The sequence below is a fragment of the Phyllostomus hastatus genome, unplaced genomic scaffold (genome assembly GCF_019186645.2).
Source record: "Phyllostomus hastatus isolate PE091 unplaced genomic scaffold, TTU_PhHast_1.1 phas_contig_210, whole genome shotgun sequence".
NCBI classification, from domain to species: Eukaryota; Metazoa; Chordata; class Mammalia; order Chiroptera; family Phyllostomidae; genus Phyllostomus; species Phyllostomus hastatus.
This window is the reverse complement of record NW_025333737.1, coordinates 33,915,403-33,935,794: the sequence shown is the minus strand read 5'-3', so window position 1 is coordinate 33,935,794 and position 20,392 is coordinate 33,915,403. Positions and strand designations below refer to the sequence as shown.

Sequence of the window (20,392 nt, the reverse complement as noted above, 5' to 3'; positions counted from 1 at the left end):
AGGGCCGGGCGGCGTCTGAGCGGGAGTTTCTGTGGCTCCCAAACCTCTCGGGTTCTTCCTTCCGCCCTTTTCTTCTTTTTAATTTATTCTCTTGCGTGCATGTGTGTTCTTGTAATTCTTCAAACAGCTTCGAACCGTTTCCTTCATTTTTAATGACATTTATTGTTTTCCTTTTAATTTTATAAGCAGCGCGTGCTCGCTGCAGACAACGGGAAAATACATAAAGGCATAAAGTGAAAAATAACGGTCTCGAGCATAATCCTCGCCCCTCCGAGGTAACCGCCATTAGCGCGGCGATGTATTTCCTCCCTGCGTCCACGCAGTTTTATACAAAACCGGTAGCAGTGCTGCCAGGTTTGCATACTGATTTGTTTATTTCAAAGTGTTTGTGAATATTTGCCATTCTGGGTAATTGTTGTTTTTTTTTAAACAAAAACAAAAACAAAACAAAAACCTTGATCTGGAATAGCTGTACAATCCATTCTTAGTCATCCGTTTAAGTGACCTTACCCTACTTTGGGGCATGGAAGTTGTGGCTCCTGTTTGACTAATAAGCACGGCATCGTGGTGAACGCCTTTCTCCATAAATCTCGAGGCCGACTTCTATTTATTAGATCTCCCCGGGGGGGGAGTTAGTGGGGCAAGAAGCACGAACAGTTTCAAGGCCTTGAAAACCTATTTTGCGGTTGTTTTCTAGAATGATTGCCCCGTTTACCCTACCGCCGTAGGACCTGTGAACCCCACCCCCGTTTCTTAAAACTCTTGCTGACACTGTGTATTACTAACTTAAAAAACCAAAACCCAAAAGCCTTTCTGAAGCCGTGTTTTCCCACGGCGATGCCTCGCTCTGCGGTCACCGGTACGCTGGTTGATACTTCCCCTTGTTGCCAGTGGGAGGAAGATAGGGCCCCAGACAGCAGATGGGTCATCCTTGTCCTGGGTCAGGTTCATGGACGAGCCGAGAAAAAGCAGGGCTGCAAGGCAGGCACCGGGCCCTCTTGGTCGGAGCCCCTTTTTGCAGCCGGGGTGGAAAGCTTCCTCCCCGGCACGTCTCCTGGGCCCTCGGCTTCCCCAGCAGTTCACACCCCTCCTTCCACCCCGGGCCTCTGGGTTGGGAGGGGTCACGACGCACAGCCCGGCCCTGGCTGTGCACGACGAGGCCGCCGGGACCCTCGCCACCTGCTCCAACCACGGCTCTCGCCCCCTCGCACTTGCTCATTCACCGTCGGCATCGCCCAGCCATGGCCCGTGAGTCTCCGCCCCTGGTGTTTTCCAAACTTCCGTGGCAATCACCGGGCCTGGGACCCGCAATAAACATGCGGATAAGCAGGCCTCTCCTCTGCGAATCCTGACCGTGTCGGCCGGGGTCTGGCCCCACAACCCATTTGCATTGCTGTCCTGACGGACTCTGGCATCCAGGCCAGTTCAGGAGCGAGTGCCTAAGGACCCCCGCGCCCTGACATCCGGTGTGGTGCGCACACACACGCACGCACACACACATACACACACACACACGCACCCTCGCTCACACACGTACACAGCTCAGCCCCTCGGGCCCTGCCGGCATGCCCCGCTGGGCCCCTCAGCCTCCAATTCATCAAAGCTAATGACGGTCCTTTTTTTTTTTTCTGATTTGCAAGCGATTAGTTTTAATTTGGGGACAATTAGAGGTAAGAGCAGGAGGCATCTGATCTTGATTAGAAGCAGGGAGAGGGCCGGAGGGGCCCCACCTCTAGCCCGCCGGACCCTGGCCTGCACGCAGGTTAATTTATATAGTCACTGGTGGTGGGGGGGGGGCAGACACTGGCCTCTGTGCCCGAGGAGAAGGTTCAAAGGTTTTCCGGGGGCTGCCAGAGGCTGTGCTCTGCTCCCGGATTCCGAGGGCCAGCCTGACATGAGAGGGGAGGGCCTCTGTCCCGCCACTGGCCCCCCCACAAGAAGGTAGAATTGGCATTTGCTAAGCAGCTGCTGTGGGCCGCACCTTATGCTATGCAGAGCAAAGGTGGTCTAGACCCAGCGTCTGCCCGTGTGCTGGCCCAGCTGGAAAGGCCAAAGCATGAACAGCTACATGCCTCCTGGTGCTGGAGGTGCCTCTGCACAGGCCAAGGGGCTCCCAGGCCCGCATCTGGCCCCCAGGGGACACTCACAGAGGTAACGGATGAGACAGCTCATTGATAATTCGAATCTCACACTCATACCAGGGTCAAGCTCCCAGTCAGTCAGAGCCAGAGCCGGACAGAGCGAAGCAGCAGCCGTGAACCACCCAGGTGGGGGCAGGAGAGGTATCAGGGAAGGCTTCGGGGAGGAGGTGATGTCTGGGCAGGACCTGGAATGATGAAGGGACCCGCCCCCCAACAAACCCCAGCCTCTGTGAAGTGTCCTCTTGGGCGCTGGTGGGCCTGGTGTCCTTCTGTGGGGCCAGTGACGCCTCTCTTCATGCCTTGGTCTCTTTCTGGAACAAGAGGGGAAGGGTGAAGGCCACAGCCTCTCAGTAGAACATGGCCCCGAGGGGGCCCAGGAGCTGGTGGAAGAGAGAACCTAGGGGGACAGGAGTCCAGGCCTGTTGGCTCGACACCCCATCCTTAGCTACCAAGCTGTGGAGAGCTCAACGTCCCCTCGAGGGACTGTGGGTGGGGGATCTGTTCAGCTCAGCTGGGGGGTGCCACGTGCCAGGCACCGCTGAGGAGGGGCTGAGAGTAACGCCCCAGCTGCCATCAGTGTCCCCGTGGACAGGAGCTGACGGCCCCAGCCTGTCCTCCTCGGCCCGTATGGCGTCTCCACGTCTTACTGGGGAAACTGAGGCTGGGAGGGCGGAAAAAGCCAATGGCCACATGTTCATCTGCTTCAGCTGCCATACCAAACGGGCCCCACCTGGGCCCGGGATGTCCCTCCACATCCAACAGTGTCCCTCCTGCCTCCTTGGTTTTCCAGCTAATCTCAGTGTCCCCCCCTGAGGGACTCGTGTCACCACCTCAGCTTCAGAGGTGAAAATGGAGGCTCAAGATGGAAGCGACTGGCTCACTGAGTGCTGGCAGGGAGGAGCCTTGAACTTGAGGCCCAGAGCTTCTGTGTATCTGCCCGCTTCCTGCTGCTTCGGGAGCAGCAGTTTGGCTGCTGTTCCCCGGCTCAGGCTGCCATCCCGGGCGGCCACACTCCTGCCCGGGGCCGGCCTCGTCCCGGGGGCAGGGGCACCTTCTCAGAGACGCCCGCTAGCGGTCACTGCGGGGGCACCAGCCAGGAAGGGCTTCCTGTCTCTCAGAACACCGTCCCGTCCTCGTTTGGGACTCCACTGCCCCCTCTGCCCACCAGCAGCAGCAGCAGCAGCGTGCCGGCAGGGCTGCAGGGGGCCGGGGGAGGAGGCCAGCCTGGGAACAGGGTTCTGAGAACGGAGGGAGGGGTCTGGTGGTAAAAGCACGGGCTGCCTGTGCACCAGAGGCCAGCGGTCTCCCCCGCGGGTCCTAAGGGCGGCCCGGGAGGCCCACCCCCAAGACCAGAAGCCGCTGCTCTTAGAACAACGGAGCTCAGGCTTCTGTCGTGCCCTGGGGCCCATCACCTCCATTTGAAATGAGGAAATGAAATCACAGATTTTAAAAAATAAGAGGCAGATGCCAGAGCCTCCAGAACAGGGAACGTTGGGTTCGTTGCGTTTATGGGGAACTGGGTGAGAACGTCGGTGGGCCTGAGGAGGTGTAGTTGGCGGCGGTAAACTGAGAAACGCGCACGGACCGCCCGTATCCACAGTCATGCTGACCCGGAGAACCGTCCTGAGAATGCAGGTGTCCATCCGCTCAGTGTGGACCCACCGCGGCTTGTTTAGGGTTTGCTCCGGGAAAGGCCTTGTGGGTGACTGATGCCCGTGCAAGGTGGGACGAGAGGTTCCTCAGAGGGGGAGGAGCTCTGAGGGAAAATCCAGGAATTGAAATCCTGTCATCTCAGGGGGCTTCCTGGAGGAGGTGGCTTTGGAGGAAGAATCAGATGTGGGCATGTGCAGGCAGGAAAGGAGAGGATTTGGCGGAGAGGACTTGACAGAGAGGGCGCAGCACGAGCAAAGGAGGGGAGATGAGGCAGCGTCGGCTAGCGGCAATGCCGGGAGCTGTCCAGGGCCGCCGGCAGCCCGCGCTTGGGAAGAGGATTCCTGGGGAAAGGGGAGCCCGGAACCACGCTCTGGAAGGCCCTGGACGCCGCGTTCAGGGTCTGGGTTTTATTCGGTAAGCCGAAGGGGGGACACCCTTCGATCCCACTTGCGTGCATTTGCATGGGGGTGCAGTTCACAGAGTACTTCCTTATTCGAATCTCAAAAGCAAGACAAACAACCACACAACATGCCGTGGGCCAGCGTCACAACTGTCACCCTGGTTTCAGAGGGGAGGAATGGGACTCGGGTCCACGGGAGGACCCGGAGCTGGTGGTTCTCAAACCTCGAACCTGCAGGTGGCGGTCCGTCCCGTGGCAGAGCCCAGCAGGTGCGGATCGGGGCGAGAGGGGCCCACACGGTCTCATTTCTGCCGGGAGGAGGAAGCCCTCCTGCCACTGTGTGGAGCGGGGGGCCGGGGGGTGGGGGGGGGGAGCTGGGGAAAGGGGAGACTCAGACAGGGTTACAAAGTCACAGCAACCGGAGCGAGGCCAGAACCGGCGCAGGGGCCTGGGGGTGGAGGACGGGGGCCGCCGTGGACGTACCAGCCACCGAGAGGTGGGCCTGCTCGAACTCGGCAGGATCCTGCAAGGATGGGGGGCGGGGCTGAGAGGAGGGGGAGGTCAGGCCCGAGGCCCACCCTTGGGCTGGGGAGGCTGAGGATCGCCTTCCCCCGCACAGAGAGCGTGTGGGAGGAGCAGGGAGCAGGGGGAAGACATGGGACCCGGTGACCCTGCCCCCTCGGCGGCGGCTGCACCGGGAAAGGGCTTGGGTTGGAGGGTCACGGGGTTCCAGGCTCATCCTGCTGCGGCCCCTTCCGGGGAAAGTTACTTAAGCGTCCTGCAGCTTTATCTGTAAGATGTAAAAAATAGGTTCTCCAAAAAAAAAGATGTTATTGATAAAAAACTGGTTCAATCAGTGGAGATTGCAATCACATTTTCTCAAAGGATGGATCGGAGGATCAGACAAGCTAATGCTGGCCGAGGCTCCGTGAGGAGCTCACGCGAGGGTCTGCGCTCCCTCGGCCCCTCGCTCCGCCGGCAGCCCTCTGCACCGACTTCCGTGCATCGTCACCATGGCACCCCGAGGCCACAGAAGTCTTATACTCGTTGTACAGATGAGGACGCAGGGGGAGAAAACCTCTTTAGAGCTTTACGACGCTTTGTGCTGGCATTAACTTCCCCCTGCGTGGCGGATAGAGAGATGCAGCAGCAGTGAGGGAATGAACACACCTGCACAGGTGGAGCTAGGCTCAGAGCCCAGGCGGCCTGGCCCTGGGCCGCCCCAGGACCTGGAGCCAGGCTGGGCACTGCCCAGAGTGGGGTGCATGGCCCTGTGGGAGGGTGGCAGGCCGGGGTGTCCTCAGGTCCCAGCGCAGCCCCTCCTGACCACTGTGGGGTCTCTTCATTCTGTCTGTCCCCAGCCTCCGGCCGCTCCCACCCAGCCAGCCCCAGTCCGCCGGGGCCACAGGCCAGCCCGGTGCTGCCGATCAGCTACCGGCTGTCGCACACACGGCTGGCCTTCTTCCTGCGGGAGGCTCGGCCTGCGCCGCCTGCGGCCGCCAACAGCTCGCTGCAGCGCTCCGAGCCCTTCGTGGTGTTCCAGACCAAGGAGCTGCCGGTCCTCAACATCTCCCTGGGGCCCTTCAGCACCAGCCAGGTGGTGGCCCGGGAGCTCCTGCAGCCGTCCAGCACCCTGGACATCCCTGAGCGCCTGACGGTCAACTGGAAGGTGCGAGCCTTCATCGTCCGCGCCCGGGTGCCCGCCTCCCAGCCGCTGGCCCAGGTGCTGTTCTACGTAGCCGGCCGGGACTGGGACGACTTCGGCGTCACCGAGCGGCTGCCCTGTGTCCGCCTGCATGCCTTCCGAGATGCCCGGGAGGTCAAGAGCTCCTGCCGCCTCAGCGGGGGCCTGGCCACCTGTCTTGTGCGGGCCGAGCTGCCCCTGGCCTGGTTCGGGCCCCCGGCCCCGGCGGCGCCGCCCACCGGCCGGCGCAAGTCTCCAGACGGGCTGGAGCCCGAGCTGGCGGGGGAGAGCCAGCAGGCGGAGCTCTACTACACCCTCCATGCCCCAGACGCGTCCGGGGGCTGCGGGGCCTCGCGGCGCGGAGCCGGGGCCGCAGCGGGGACGCGGGCCGAGAGCCCTACCCAGCACCCCCTGCTGCGCATAGGCAGCATCAGCCTGTTCCGCCCACCGCCCCGGAGGCCGCTGCAGGAGCACAGGCTGGACAGCAACCTGATGATCCGCCTGCCGGACCGGCCGCTCAAGCCGGGGGAGGTGCTCAGCATCTTCCTCTACCTGGCCCCCAACTCCTCCTCTCCGGCCGGCCCCAGCGTGGAGCATTTCACACTCAGGTAGGCGGCTGGGGCCCGGGTCTGCCTTCCCCACCCAAGGCCACGTGCACATCTGACCCTTGGCGGGGGGTTCCCCTCGCCTGCCTGCCCAGCACCCCAACCCCAGCTCCCCCCCTTTACCGCTTGACTGGCCTCAGGAAGGTACCTCAAGTATCTGAGCCTCGGTGCTGTCTTCTGATGGCCACAGACATCTCCATCTCCGCCCGGCCATCTCGGTGTGTCCCAGGAGTGACACCTGGTAAAGGAGAAATGCCTGTCTTCATGCTCATGCATGTCCCAAAGGGTCGAACTGGGGCTGGCAGGGCCCTTCGGCATTGGCTGGTTCAGCCCTCCCATCTTACAGATGAGGAGACCGAGGCCAGAGAGGAGAAATGGAGTCGGGAGAGCGGGTCCCTACGGCGGGCCAGAAGATGAACAGGCGTGTGTGTGTGTGTGTGTGTGTGTGTGTGTGTGTTTGGGGAGAGTGCCAGATCCTAGAGTTGTTAGAAGAACTTTCAGGAGTTCCAGCTCTTTCTAATACCCCGAGAAGGATATGGTTCACAGACCCAGAGATGCCTTAAATTGGATCGCATCCCCACCAAATGTAACGATGTGAGGCAGCGGGAATCCACGGTTGAGCCACGGGTGGGTGACTCATAGGAAGACCCCGCCCAAATGCCCCTCCCAGCCCAGGCACCTGCGGTAGGACCTGGAGCCTCACCGGGAGCCTCCACCTTCTTTAAGTGTCACCCCCTCTCCTGAGCGGACTACCTCAAAGTTCAAATATTCCCCGAAAGGATCATATCTGATTCCGTGACCAACACCTGACTACGAAGGAGTTGGGTCAGTCCTCAGAGATCTTGGGTCGCATCAATAGGGATAGAACATGTAGAATGAGGGAGGTGATAACCAATCCTGCTGTAGTCAGTGTTACCTAGAGCACGGCTGGGGTGTTATATTTAGTATGGGACAGTACATCACATATGTCCAGCGTCCAGGGGAGGGTGACCAGAATATGAGTGACTCGAAACCGTGGCAGAAAGCAGCGAGCAGTCGGAGGAGCTGGAGATGTCAGGCCTGGAGAAAACAGGACTCAGAGAAGCCTGCTCGCCTCCCCGGCTTTCGGAAGAGCTGTTGCAGCCCCGAGGGAGGAGGCTGCTCTCTCTTGTAGCAGCAGACCCCATGGCGGCTGTGTTCCAGCTGAACATGGGGGAGAGGTTCGAACCCGTAGGGGCTGTCTGAGAGTGGAATGGGACCTGTGCAGACACAGTGAGCCCCATGTCACGGAGGTGCGCAGGCAGAGGTCAAGGCTTGGCAGAGGCACGGTGGACGTGATCGCAGCTCCCACCGAGGGCCAGAGGTCATAGCCACGTGACACCAGGCTCCCCGGGGTTAGTCCCCAGCTCTGAGCCGAGGCCCAGGGCAGCTTCCTCCCCTGCTTCCCCTACGACCAGCTCCAGCCTCGGGGTTGTGACCAGAGGGTCAGCCACTGGGGTCCCGGGCTGACCCCTTTCCCCTCTTCTTCCTCCCCCTTTGTCCCAGGGTGAAGGCCAAGAAGGGCGTGACCCTTCTAGGCACCAAGTCACGGAGTGGCCAGTGGCACGTGACCTCGGAGCTGCTGACCGGGGCGAAGCACTCAACAGCCACCGTGGACGTGGCCTGGGCCCAGGGCACACCCCTGCCCCCGTGGTGAGCTGGGGTGACAGCTCTGCCCAGGTTTTGGCAGGACGGGCACCCGGAGGACTGGGGTGCCCCTGGGGAGGAGGCCAGGCCTGAGGAAGAAGGGCTGGAGCTTAGTCTATGGGGAGCCTGAGTCCTCAGGGGCCACCTCGGGTGGTGGAGGAGACACAGAGGACGGGCTGCCGAGGGGGGCTGGGCTCCCCACGGCCGGCGAGGGGCGGTCTCGGAGCTCCCGAGCTGCTGCCAGCCCTTCCCTTCCGGCCCTGCCTCCTTCCCCACCACAGGGACGGCCAGGGGCCCCTGGAGATCCTGCAGCTGGACTTCGAGATGGAGAACTTCACCAGCCAGTCGGTCAAGCGCAGGATCATGTGGCACATCGACTACCGGGGCCACGGCGCGCTGCCGGAGCTGGAGCGGGCGGTCACCGAGCTGACGGTCATCCAGCGGGACGTGCAGGCCATCCTGCCCCTGGCCATGGTGAGCAGGGCGGGCGGCCGGGCCGGCACGTGCACCTACCTGGCTCTCACAGGCGCACGTGTGACGGGACTGTGCACGGCTGAGTGTGGGTGCGGATGAACGCACACACACGTGTGAGCCAGTGCCCGAGTACGTGACGCCGCCTGAGCTTGCACACACCCTGTAAAGCTGTGCGGGTGCACAGGGGCAGGCGGTGCTCCGGGCCTGGGGCTGGAGGCGCACAGCAGATGCGGGGGGTGGGGGCGGGGGGCGGGGGGGGGAAGTTACCCACGGAGGGACGACTCAGGGGAGGTCTCCTGGAGCAGAGTCGTCATACAGTCGAGGGTCACGTGGGGGAGGGCTCCTACAATCAGAGAAGATGAGGAGGGTGCGCCAGGCAGGGGATCCCGCAGACCAAGCTGCGGTAGTGGGAATGCGAGTAGCTCATCCGAGGGGGCAGTGGATGTAGGAAGGGCGCACTGGGGTGGGAAGGCTGGGACGGGCAATCTGGTGCACGGCCAGGGGAACGTGGGGCCAGCCCGGGGACCTCTTGAACGGCCGGGCAAATGTGTTGGACTTTCCTCTGCGGGCCCTGGGAAGCACGGGTGGTGTTGAGAAAAGGTGGTAGGAGACTGGGGAAGGGCTGCTTTCTGCAAGCAGGTGAGGTCAGCCACAAAGGCTGCTGCCAAAGCCCCAGGTTGCTGAGCACCTGAGAAGGTGCGTGAGGCTGGGCGGATGCACCTCTCGGCACACGTGTGCGGGGGTCCCCAGGGAAGGGTGGGCCTGGGCTGGGGGGTCCTGGGAGGGCAGAGATCTGCAAGCCCCCGGACTCCACAGAGCCCCATCCTTCTCTCCCTGCCACAGGACACTGAGATCATCAACACGGCCATCCTCACTGGCCGGACAGTGGCCATCCCCGTCAAGGTCATTGCCATCGAAGTGACGGGCCTCGTCCTAGATGTGTCCGCCCTGGTGGAATGCGAGTCTGACAATGAGGACATCATCAAGGTGAGCTCCCTGGAGGGCGGGGGGGGGCCCTGGGAGGAAGGCCTCAGACCTTTGAGGGGGGAGCCCCATGCCAGAGGGGAAGTCACACCCCATGTGTGTCCCCTTGGTAGGCAAGAAAACTGGCAAATTGGGGGCCAGAGTGGGGAAGAGCTGGGGGCACCCCTTGTTCAGCCTGAGTGGGGTGAGGCGAAGCCCTGGGCACGGCCCTGCCAGTCCTGGAGGGCTGCCTGTAGGAGTGTGGAAGGGACTGCTTGGCAGACCACTGGGAGAAGGCAGCACCAGCAACCTGAACTCAGTCCAATCTGGCAAGCCATCACGGAGCCCCTGCCAGGCGGCAGACCCTGCGCAAGGCAATGTGGGGCACGGGCTGGGCCCCTCAGAAGCAAGCCCCGAACCCCATGGCTGGTTCCACGTGGAGGAGCACCAGCACAGAGAGGAAGCTTCCAGAAGCATGTGAGCTAGGCCAGGAGTGAAGGTCGTACAAGGAAGGACCTTCTCTGGGCCCCGGGTTCTCCACGACCCAGAAAACAGGGCACTGATCTGACTCAAATGGCCCAGTTGCCACCTCCCCAGGAAGGCCTCCAGATTTGCCCCTTCCCCTGGCTTGGGACAGTGGCAGAGGCAGGAGAGCGGGCAGTCAAATGCGGGAGGGTGTCCAGCCCAGGGACCTGGGGGTGGGTGAGCTGTTGCCATGCCAGCCTCCAGAAGGTGTCCAAATCAAACGATTAGACACCAGAATCTGTTCCCTGTTCCCGTCAATCCTTCAGCTTGAAGGAGAGCTGGAGGAGGGAGATGTTGGTGTCCTCATTCCAGCCCACTGGGGCTGACCCGGAGTGCACGCTGCCCTGGGTCCCACGAGGTCTAGGGAGCCCACAGCTCACCTCAGCTGTCCACCCACCCAGGAAGAAGTCCCTCCAAGAGAGCCAGAGCAGATGGCTCGGTCCCAGACCTTGTTACCCCCGGGAGTGGAAGCCTTGCCCGGGCCCACGGGGCCCTCCACCGCCAGCAGGCTGGCGCGGGAAGAACTGGGCCCACTCCCAAGAGCCCAGCACCTTTCTCTGCCACGCAGACCCCCCCCCCCGCACGCTGGCCCCAGAGAGACCAGAACAAAGCCGTGATGGCTTAGATACCAAAGGGAATCAGCAAAGATTCTAAATGGAATTCGTTTCCACTCTCAATGAAATGCACTCCAGTTCTCTATGGAGTTTGCCAAGATCCTAGGCAGAACGTGCCAGGCTTCGGATGAAACACTCTGCCTTCCGAAGAGCGGAGCGAGCATCCTAGCAGGGGCTGGTGTTCCGCTGCCACCCACCCTCCCGAGACGGTCAGGAGAGCAGGCCGGAGCCGGGACAGCCCAGGGGCTCATCTCCACACGGGAGCCCCTCGCCCCAGCACCCTCTGCCTCCCTGAACCCCCACCAGATCCCTCAGGGTGTCCTCAGCCCACGGGCTGCCTCCAAATGCCAGGACGTGCACCCACGGGCGTGCACCAGCAGGAACACCTAAACGCATTGTACACGGCGTTCACTCCAGGTGTGCACGTGGGCACATTTGACACGTACACCCAACTGCGTCTGCCGTGAAGAGCTGGCAGCGACGCCTCTGTGAGTGGGCGCAGGCGTCCACCCAGATGTGTTCAGTGGGCATATGCCCATCCGGGGAGCCGCCAAGATGCAACTCGGTGCCCAGGCGGGCACGCATTTGCAAAAGCTGCAGCCATTGGTGGCGATGCTCCACCTGTCCGCCCTTGGGGCTCTCCGGTCCTGATTTTCCCTTGCCCTGCCCTCACTTCCGTCCCTGGCTGGAGCAGCCCCATCGCCTGAAATTAACCGGTGCCCACTGTCCTGGGGCTGCAGGCCAGAGAGGCTGGGAGGAGCCATGGGCCTGCCCATCACCCCCACCTGCCTGACCTCCTCTGAGCTAGCTGAGCACCGGTGTCCTACTCAGGGCAGGCTGCCCTTCGGTTCGGTGGAGGACTCCACCTGCCAGACGCCAGTGCCAGAGCCCAGGTGGCCACGCGGAGCAGGGCAGCCTGTCCTGAGGACCCTCAGCCTGAGGGCTCCGCCAAGGAGTGGTCTGGCGCACGGGAAGCAGCCCCTTGTAAAAACGTTTGCATGCAGGCTCCTTGCCAGGGACACCACCTCCCACTGGAGCCCCTCACAGGTGATCCTGGGGAAAGCCGAAGGGAGGCAGGGGCACCAGAAGCTGACACCTCCCGGGGGAATTACATTAGGCGCCATCTCCCACCTGGCCCCTCCCCTTCAGTGACTGGCACTTCCTCTGCCCAATAGCCTTCCAGCCCTGCCTGTCAGACTGACTGCAGCCCCTTGCACGGTCCCACAGGATGCCCTGTAGGACGAGCCATGCCAACACCCTCTCCCCCGCCCCCCAGGTCTCCAGCAGCTGTGACTACGTGTTTGTGAGCGGAAAGGAGTCTCGCGGGTCCATGAATGCCAGGGTCACCTTCCGCTACGACGTCCTCAGTGCCCCCCTGGAAATGACGGTCTGGGTCCCCAAGCTGCCTCTGCACATCGAGCTCTCGGACGCCCGCCTCAGCCAAGTGAAGGGCTGGAGGGTACCTATCCTCCCTGACCGGAGGTACAGCCCCTCCACACACACGGCAGACTGCACGTGGGACACGCGCGGGTGACACGGCCCCGGCACGCAGTCTGGTCCGCATGTGTGTATAAGTGCCCAGAGGTACACGGTCTGAGGTTGGTTGTGCGATCAACAAACTGTTAGTGGGTGGCTACTATATGCCAGGCACTGTCGGGTATGTGAAATATGGGATATGTGTGTGGCCAGTGTCTTACTCCCCCCAGCTCTGGGTCCACCAGGGAAACCATCATGTATGTGCCACAGAGCATGGTGGCTGCAGGAAGCAGGGGACTGAGTGGCACAAAGGAGGGAACCACCTCTTCCTCTGGGAAGTCAAGGCAGACTTCCTGGAAGAGGTGGCGCTTGAGCTAAGTCTTCAAGGATAAATGGAAAGGAGCTGTCTGAAGAGCAGACGTGCCCCAGCTCGGGCACACCCAGGCACTCGGGTGAGCACACCAGCCAGGCACACAGTGACCCTCACGAGGCCCCCTCTCTGGGGGGCAGGCTCACACACCTGAGTGCCCAACTCTGGGGACATGTACCTCTGAACTTGGCGCACCCCCCTCACCCCCTCATTGCTCCGAGTGACAAAAAGCCCCGGGGAAGAGAAAGAGGGGTGGGGCTAGGGGGAGACGCAGGCAGCCAAGTGAGAGCTGGACGCAGTTCAATTCTGCAGAGACTCAGAAACGCACGGCGGTGCGGACCGAGCCTCTCCGACTTCCCTGTGCACACGACTCGCCTGCGGATCCCGTCCAAATGCACATTCTGTGGTTTGAACCAGCTCCTGGGTGATGCTGCTGCTGCTTTGAGTGGTGAATGCTGAAGCCAGACAGCTGGGTTGGAAAACTCACCTCTGCTCTTCCCTAGCTGGGCCGCAGTGCCTCAGTTTCCTCTTCTGTAAAGTCGCCACGTTGACACCTCACGGGGTTGTTGTGAGGGTTACCTGAGTTAACACAGGAAAAAGAACCCTCTGTGTGAGTGCAGATGCTGGCGGCTGATTCTTCCGAGCACCGGCAAAGCGGCAGCCACACCCTCCACCCCGAGCCTCTCTGGGTTGCAGCATTTTGGGCAACCTGGATAGGCCGAGAAGTCTGCCAATCATCAGGTCCTCGTTTCCTTTTGCTCACTGGTTCATCCCCCAGTTTTTCCCCCTCCTTTTTGCGTTTAACTATAAGCAGCAAGAGAAACCCAGGCTGCCCCCTCGACACTTGGCTTGGCATTCTCTGCTAAATGTCCAGGTGGGTCACTTACACGTCGTTTGCCACCCAGTGTGGGGCCCCGCCTGCTGGCCCAGCCTGCTGGCGCTCTGTCACAGGCATCGCCATTGCTCCGGCTTAGAGCTGAGAGCAGGGCCTGGCACGTGCTTCGTGCTGAGAAGCGGCAGCACTTGTTAGGGTTTGACGCCAGCTTTTCTCAGGAGCCAGTGGAGCCGAGCACAGGCGGAGAGGGACCAGGGAGGGTCAGGGAGGCGCCTTTCTGGTGGGGGAGACGCCTGGAACTCCCAGCTCCATGCTTGTCAGGAACAGGAGTGAGCCCCGGAAAAGGCTTCACAGCCTCCACTCATGGGGGGGCTGGAGAAGGGCCAGCAGGGCCAGGGGGAGGGAGGGGCTCAGCAAGGTCCTTGCCAGGGTGAGGCGCCCTGACCCCGTGCCCCCACCCTAGGTCAGCCCGGGAGAGCGAGGACGAGGAGGAGGAGGAGGAGGAGCGGCGGCAGAGCCCCAGCCGGGGCTGCGCCCTGCAGTACCAGCACGCCACGCTGCAGGTCTTCACCCAGTTCCACACGACGTCGTCCGAGGGCACCGACCAGGTGGTCACCATGCTGGGCCCGGACTGGCTGGTGGAGGTCACCGACCTGGTCAGCGACTTCATGCGGGTGGGTGACCCCCGAGTGGCACGCATGGTGGACAGCAGCACGCTGGCCGGCCTGGAGCCGGGCACCACCCCCTTCAAGGTAAGCGCGAGGGCAGCGCCGGGAGCCGTGGTTACCGGTGGGCGCACGTCCTCAGGTAACAGGATTACCTGGGCCTCCACCCCTGGGGGCGGCCCCAGCTGGCCCCCCAAACACACCGTCTTCTCCACCTGCCCCTCTGCCTGAAGTTGCACCACCAGAGGTCAAGGTCCTTTAGCTCCACCTGGGTGAAAGGTCTCCCTCCAAGCCTCCTCGGCGCTATCAGCCGTGCATCACTGCGTGGGCCCCGAGAGCGGGTGTGGGTGAGGAGGGAGGAGCAGGTGTGGGTGAGGAGGGAGAGCCGGGGGTGGGGGGGAGGCTCAGGCAGCCTAGAGGCCAGAAAGGGAGTTCAGGATCCAGGAATTCAACCCCGACCTTCCCCCTTGGCAACTGCTGCCTGAGTGGAAATCCCCGACCTAGGAGACGGTGAACAGTGACCCGTGGGCTGGAGTCTGCTTGCAGAACACTTGTTTATAAAAACAACTGATCCTCCGTTGTAAAATTGGGAAGTTCCTCGGTTTTTGGAAAACGGGATTTCTAATTTTACAAAATATGACTCTGGCAACACTGGGCCTGCCTTCCCACCTGGCGATAAGCTACCCGAGTCAGTGCTGGTATTGCCTTTACATGAGCGTGAGTGCCCCCATTTGCCACAGTCCCCACCGCTCCCTTTTGCCTGCCTGACATTGAGGTTGGCATTACCAGTGGCCATTTATCACTGCACAGGCCTGTCGTTCTCCTTAAAACCCACCCAGCTCTCTCATCTGTGCTTCTGCGAGCCGCTGACCCTTACTTGGCCCCTGGACCTTGGTTCCCAGGTGCAGACCCAAGGCAGAGCCCCCCAGCCTGCCCCGCCCTGCCCCCTGGGCCTCTCCTCCAGCAGCACTGGGACCCCTCCCTGGTTGCTGATCCTGGGGCTGCTGCTGTCCCGGCCTTCATGCAGCCCTGCCCCTCTCTGCCTCAGGTGGTGTCCCCACTGACAGAGTCTGTGCTCGGGGAGACGCTGCTGACGGTGACAGAGGAGAAGGTCAGCATCACGCAGCTGCAGGCCCAGGTGGTGGCCAGCCTGGCCCTCTCCCTACGGCCCAGCCCCGGGAGCAGCCACACCATCCTGGCCACCACGGCCGCCCAGCAGACCCTCAGCTTCCTCAAGCAGGTAACCGGATACCCAGCCTGCCAGCCTGGGGGCTTGCAGTGTGGAAGGCACTCACGGGCCCTGACTTGCCTCTGTGCCATGAGTCCTCAAATTAGGGCTCTAGAGGATGGAAGCTCTGTCTACCCTCCGTGCCCACCACCTGCTCCAACCCACCCCCTGCCACCTACATGGGGAGTCTGGCCACGGTCTCCCTTCCTGCGCCTGCCAATCCTGGGAGGTCTCCCCTCCCGGATTCTCCCAGGGCCCATCCCCTCCGCCTCTGCCCCCAGGAACTACCCTCACCCGTTTCCGGAGGCCCAGCTACAGCCTCCGACCCCCAGACATGCCAGGGCACTGGCTACAGGCACAGGTGGGGAGGTGACAAGCGGGAGTGCAGGGGTGAGAGGTGGGTGTCAAACACCACACCAGGAGTTCTGAGCCAGAAGTCCTCTGCCCCCAACTCGCCCCAGGGCCCCAGGCCAATCCCATCTCTCTGGGCCCTGCGTCCTCACCTGCGGGGGCTGCAATTTAACAAGCAGAGGAGACTGGGGTTGGGCACGTTTGCTCAGCCTCCAGGTGTCTGATGGGGAGGATCCCCAGGTCAGGCATGGAGATGTGGAGTGACTTCTGCAGCAAAAGGGACTTGAGTTAGACCCAAGGCAGAACTTACCCTTAGCTCAGCAAGGGGAGAAGGGTGGAGTGGGCACAGAAAGTCTCCAGGTGGTAGGAGGCCATAACATCCCCTGTGCCCTCTGCACCACCTCTGGGGCAGGAGTCCCACGCGATCACCCCCGAGCACCTGCCACCTGCCAGGCACAGTCCCAGCCCTGGGGATGCTGCGGGAGCCAGACCCCTCGGTCCCTGCCCTCACAGAGCTCAGCATCCAACAGGAGAGCCAGCCAGGACCAGCTCTCTGACTCCTCCCCCTCCTCCTCCTCCTCCTCCAGGAAGCCCTCCTGAGCCTCTGGCTCTCCTACAGTGACGGCACCACCGCCCCACTCTCCCTCTACAGCCCCCGGGACTACGGGCTGCTAGTGAGCAGTCTGGACGAGCGGGTAGCTACAGTGACCCAGGACCGGACCTTCCCGCTGGTGGTGGCGGAGGCCGAGGGGGCGGGGGAGCTGCTCCGAGCGGAGCTCAGCATCGCCGAGAGCTGCCAGAAAACCAAGCGCAAGAGCATTCTCGCTACGACCCCCGTGGGCCTGCGCGTGCACTTTGGGCGGGAGGAGGAGGACCCCACCTACGACTACCCCGGCCCCAGCCAGCCGGGGCCCGGTGGGGGTGAGGACGAGGCCCGGGGAGCAGGCCCGCCAGGCACCAGGGTGTCCCCCGCGGAGGCCGCGGGGCTGGTCACCACCAGCCCAGCTGCTCCGCCCACAGACGACTTCCTGCCACTGCCCACGGTCTTCCAGCAGATGCCGCGGGGGCTGACGGACCTGGAGATCGGCATGTACGCGCTGCTGGGCGTCTTCTGCCTCGCCATCCTCGTCTTCCTCATCAACTGCATCGTCTTCGTGCTGCGCTACCGGCACAAGCGCATCCCTCCCGAGGGCCAGACCAGCATGGACCACTCGCACCACTGGGTGTTCCTGGGCAACGGGCAGCCGCTGCGGGTGCAGGGGGAGCTGTCGCCGCCCGCGGGCAACCCACTGGAGACCGTGCCCGCCTGCTGCCACGGCGACCACCACAGCAGCGGCAGCTCGCAGACCAGCGTCCAGAGCCAGGTACACGGGCGCGGCGACGGCTCCTCTGGCGGCTCCTCCCGGGACCAGGCCGAGGACCCCGCCAGCTCACCCACCTCCAAGCGCAAGCGGGTCAAGTTCACCACCTTCACCACGCTGCCCACGGAGGAGCTGGCCTACGACTCGGTGCCCGCTGGCGAAGAGGACGAGGACGAAGAGGACCTGGGGTGGAGCTGCCCGGATGTGGCGGGCACCCCGAGGCCCGCTGCGCCCCCGAACCTGCACAATTACATGCGCAGAAACAAAGAGACGGCATAGAGGCTCCGTGGCCCCACGGGGTGGGGGCTGTGGGGGCCATAGCCGGGACCCCTGCTCACGCTGCGGCGGGCGGCTGACGTGGATGCTGCCGGCCCTGCCCCTGCAGCTCTGGGCTTCGCAGGGCCGCCACCTCCCTCCGCTGGTCCCTCCCGCTGCCTCCTGCTGACACCCTCGTCCGCTGCCGCCACTGCAGGAGGGGGGTGCCTTCCCGGGAGCCGGCAGGAGGAAGCCATCCCGGCCGTCCTTCCACACTCTCCAAACCTCCTCCTGTCCTAGACGAACCTGTCCCGAGAGTGAGGCTCAGAGGCCAAGCTGGGGCCCAGGTGGGCCCGCCCTGTGCGCCGCCACGGCCTCCCGTGCCCCCTGTGTTCCCTCCGTGCTGGGGGCTCCGTGGGGTCTTGTGTCACAAACTGCACAAAGACTTTTCTCAACCACTATTCAGGGATTTCCGTCCTGCAGGGCGGGGAGGCCACGGCTGCCTGCCCTGCCGAGGATCTTGCTGTGGACAAAACGTTTGCAAGGTGGGGGAACACTTGTAGCATCTTTTGCCTTTCTGGGACCCCCGAGTCCCTCCCTGGGACCTGGGAGCTGACCGCAGAGGGACCTGTGGCCACGCCAGGCACCTTTCTCAGAGCCCAGGGCTCCCTCCTCTGGCCCCAAGGGCTATAGAAGGGGCCTGAGGTGGGAGGAGCCTGTGGGCCACCCCTCACCGAGCCACCGCCCAATGCACCATGGTCTGGGGGTGCCCAGTGAGGCCTGCATGCCTCCCGCCCACCCCACAGCAAGGCCAGCACCGCGCCTTAGCCCCTCCAGCCCTGCTGGCCACTCTCGCCTTCTCTGCAGGGGTGGCCCCCGGCCCCCCAGGTGGTGGGATCCAGTAGGAAGGGGAGAGAGGGCACCAGGGCATGCTGTGAAGGACCTCGGGGTGGGCAAGGCAAGGGGGGCTAGGGGGTCTCCCTACCCCGCCCCACAGCCACCGTTCTCTCGGGTTCTGCCCACCACTGTGTCCGGTTTTTCTTAAATAAACGCAGGCGACCAGAGTGGAGGCGGGGGCAGCAGCTCCCGGAGAACAGATGGTATACATGGTGGCTGGTTCTGTGTCTCTTCTTTATATGCACGCATGCACGCTGACCGCCTCACACACGTGTACACACGTGCACACTGCGGGCACACGAAATGACACGAAGCCCACACAGCCGAGCCCAGCTGCGGCCCTGCTCTTCCTCCTCCGACGCCCAGGCGCCTCGGGCCGCCGGTGCCGCCGGGTGCCCACGTCAGAGGATGAAGGGTTTGCTGACCCCGAAACCTGCCCTTACAAAGAGGTGCCTCTTCTAGGGGCCTGCTGGGACTGGCTCCGGATGGAGGGGCACCCTCAGGGCCTCCAGGTACATGCCTTGGGGTGAGAGGGGACAGGGCGCAGGCCTGGGCTCACTTACTGCCTTCGGCCCCCCTCTCAGAGGCCTCCTTCCTCCACGGATTGCAGCGGAAAGCCTGGTGGTCTGCACGGCAGGGGCCAGGCAGGAGAGAGCAAAGGTGGTTGGGTGTGCCCCTCCCCCACAGCGGGCGGGGGACTAGCCCCAGGAGGCCACTCCAGGGCATAAGTCACAGCCCCGGGGGGCACACCCAACAGGAGCACCTTACCTGACTGTGGAGACTGGCCAAGGCTGGCCTGGCAGCCCCCCGCCACCCCCGGGGACAGGTGGCCAGAGCAGCCGTCTTGGAGTGGGGAGAGGAGAGGGCACAGCAAGCGGTGTCTGCTGCAGAGCGGACCAGAGGCAGGACAGGCCGCCCCGGCACCTGCCCCAACGTGCCATTGCCACTTCGGAGGGCACCTGCCTTCCCCATCATCTGCTCGTCGCCAGGGGCGGCCCTGGGGGCCTGGTGAGCATTAAGTGCTGCCAGGTATATAAAGCTGTCTGCACGGTGCCCAGCAACAGCGGACGAAGCCCCTGGTACAGGCGACACATGGAGTTCCCTGCGTCCAGGTGTACTCTCCAGGCGAGGTGCGGCGCTGACAGGAAGGCTGGAGCTGGGCCAGCTCCGCCCAGCACGTGCGTCCAAAGAGGAAGAACGGGGCCGCCCCGCCGCCCGCCGCGGAGGGAGCTACAGGAAGCCACGCCCAGGGCGGAGCCGTGGGGGCCCGAACTGCTGAGGTCCGCAATTCCCAGATCGCCCCGGGACCTGCTATGCAAATGAGTTCCACAGCGACCTCCTAACAGCGGTTCCTAGTCCTCCGTCTTAACCCGCAAGCCTAGCGTCCGCAATGTTCAAGACCTGCTGGCCGACCGAAGTCCAAACGAAAACCGCAGATGGCTTTCTCACTGTTCCACATTTGGGGATTTTCTCTACCCTTCCATCGCACCACGTGATCGTGCAGAAAATCACGAGTTACAGCGAGGGGGAAGAGGACACAGGTGTGAGTCAGGAAGAGCGAATATTCTAGCTCCGGTGTGTGCACGTGGGGGGAGGGGTGCAGGTGTGAAAGGTGGAACACGGTTCCATTTGTTCATTCGGCACAGAAAGCTCCTACTGTGTGCCAGGCCCTGCCGGGGGAGGGGCCTAGCACCTCCCCTCCCTCCATACTCCCCCTACTGTGAGAAGGGGAGTATGGAGACGAAACTGTGGGCCTGTCCTCCAGGAGCCCCAGCTCCGCTGGGAAGACCGGCCGTCTGGGGGGGATGGGCGCTGCGTGCGCCGGCTCCGCCCGGGCTTGAGGGGGCACGAAGGAAAGGGGGAGACGTTTTCCAAACCGAACTTGCTGAGGACAGATCTAGAGACGCTCCAGGAAGGGCGAGCGGCGGCCGTGAAGGCCCGGAGCCGGCAGCCCTGTGCTCCCTCTGGATGCCCTGTCTCTGCGCATGCTCACCCCAGGCCTGGGACAGGAGTCCCGGCGGACGGGGAAACGCAGACACATCTGGGCCCCCGTATAGAGGCCAGAGGGGTGGCGGGGGCGGGGGGGCGGTCAGCATGGGTCCGGGCGTCGGGCTCAGACTCGGGGTTCAGATCCTGTCCCTCTCACTGGGGGAGGCAGGGAGTGGCAAGGAGCCCCATGAGGAAAATGCCACTCCAGGGGAGACCGTGGGTGCTCTCAAAAGGGTATCTG

At 63.0% G+C, this 20,392-nt stretch overlaps 1 protein-coding gene across 1 annotated transcript; it reads left to right on the top strand.

The window, feature by feature from the left end:
• Positions 1 to 5,459: 5,459 nt before the first annotated feature.
• TMEM132E (transmembrane protein 132E) lies at positions 5,460 to 18,368 on the top strand. Its single transcript, XM_045837073.1, is given in 9 exon segments — positions 5,460 to 5,537; positions 5,540 to 6,486; positions 8,008 to 8,154; positions 8,430 to 8,622; positions 9,466 to 9,609; positions 12,001 to 12,206; positions 13,869 to 14,157; positions 15,119 to 15,310; positions 16,237 to 18,368. Coding segments are annotated over 9 exon segments (3,249 nt in total). The 3' UTR covers positions 17,290 to 18,368.
• The last annotated feature ends 2,024 nt before the right edge of the window (positions 18,369 to 20,392 follow it).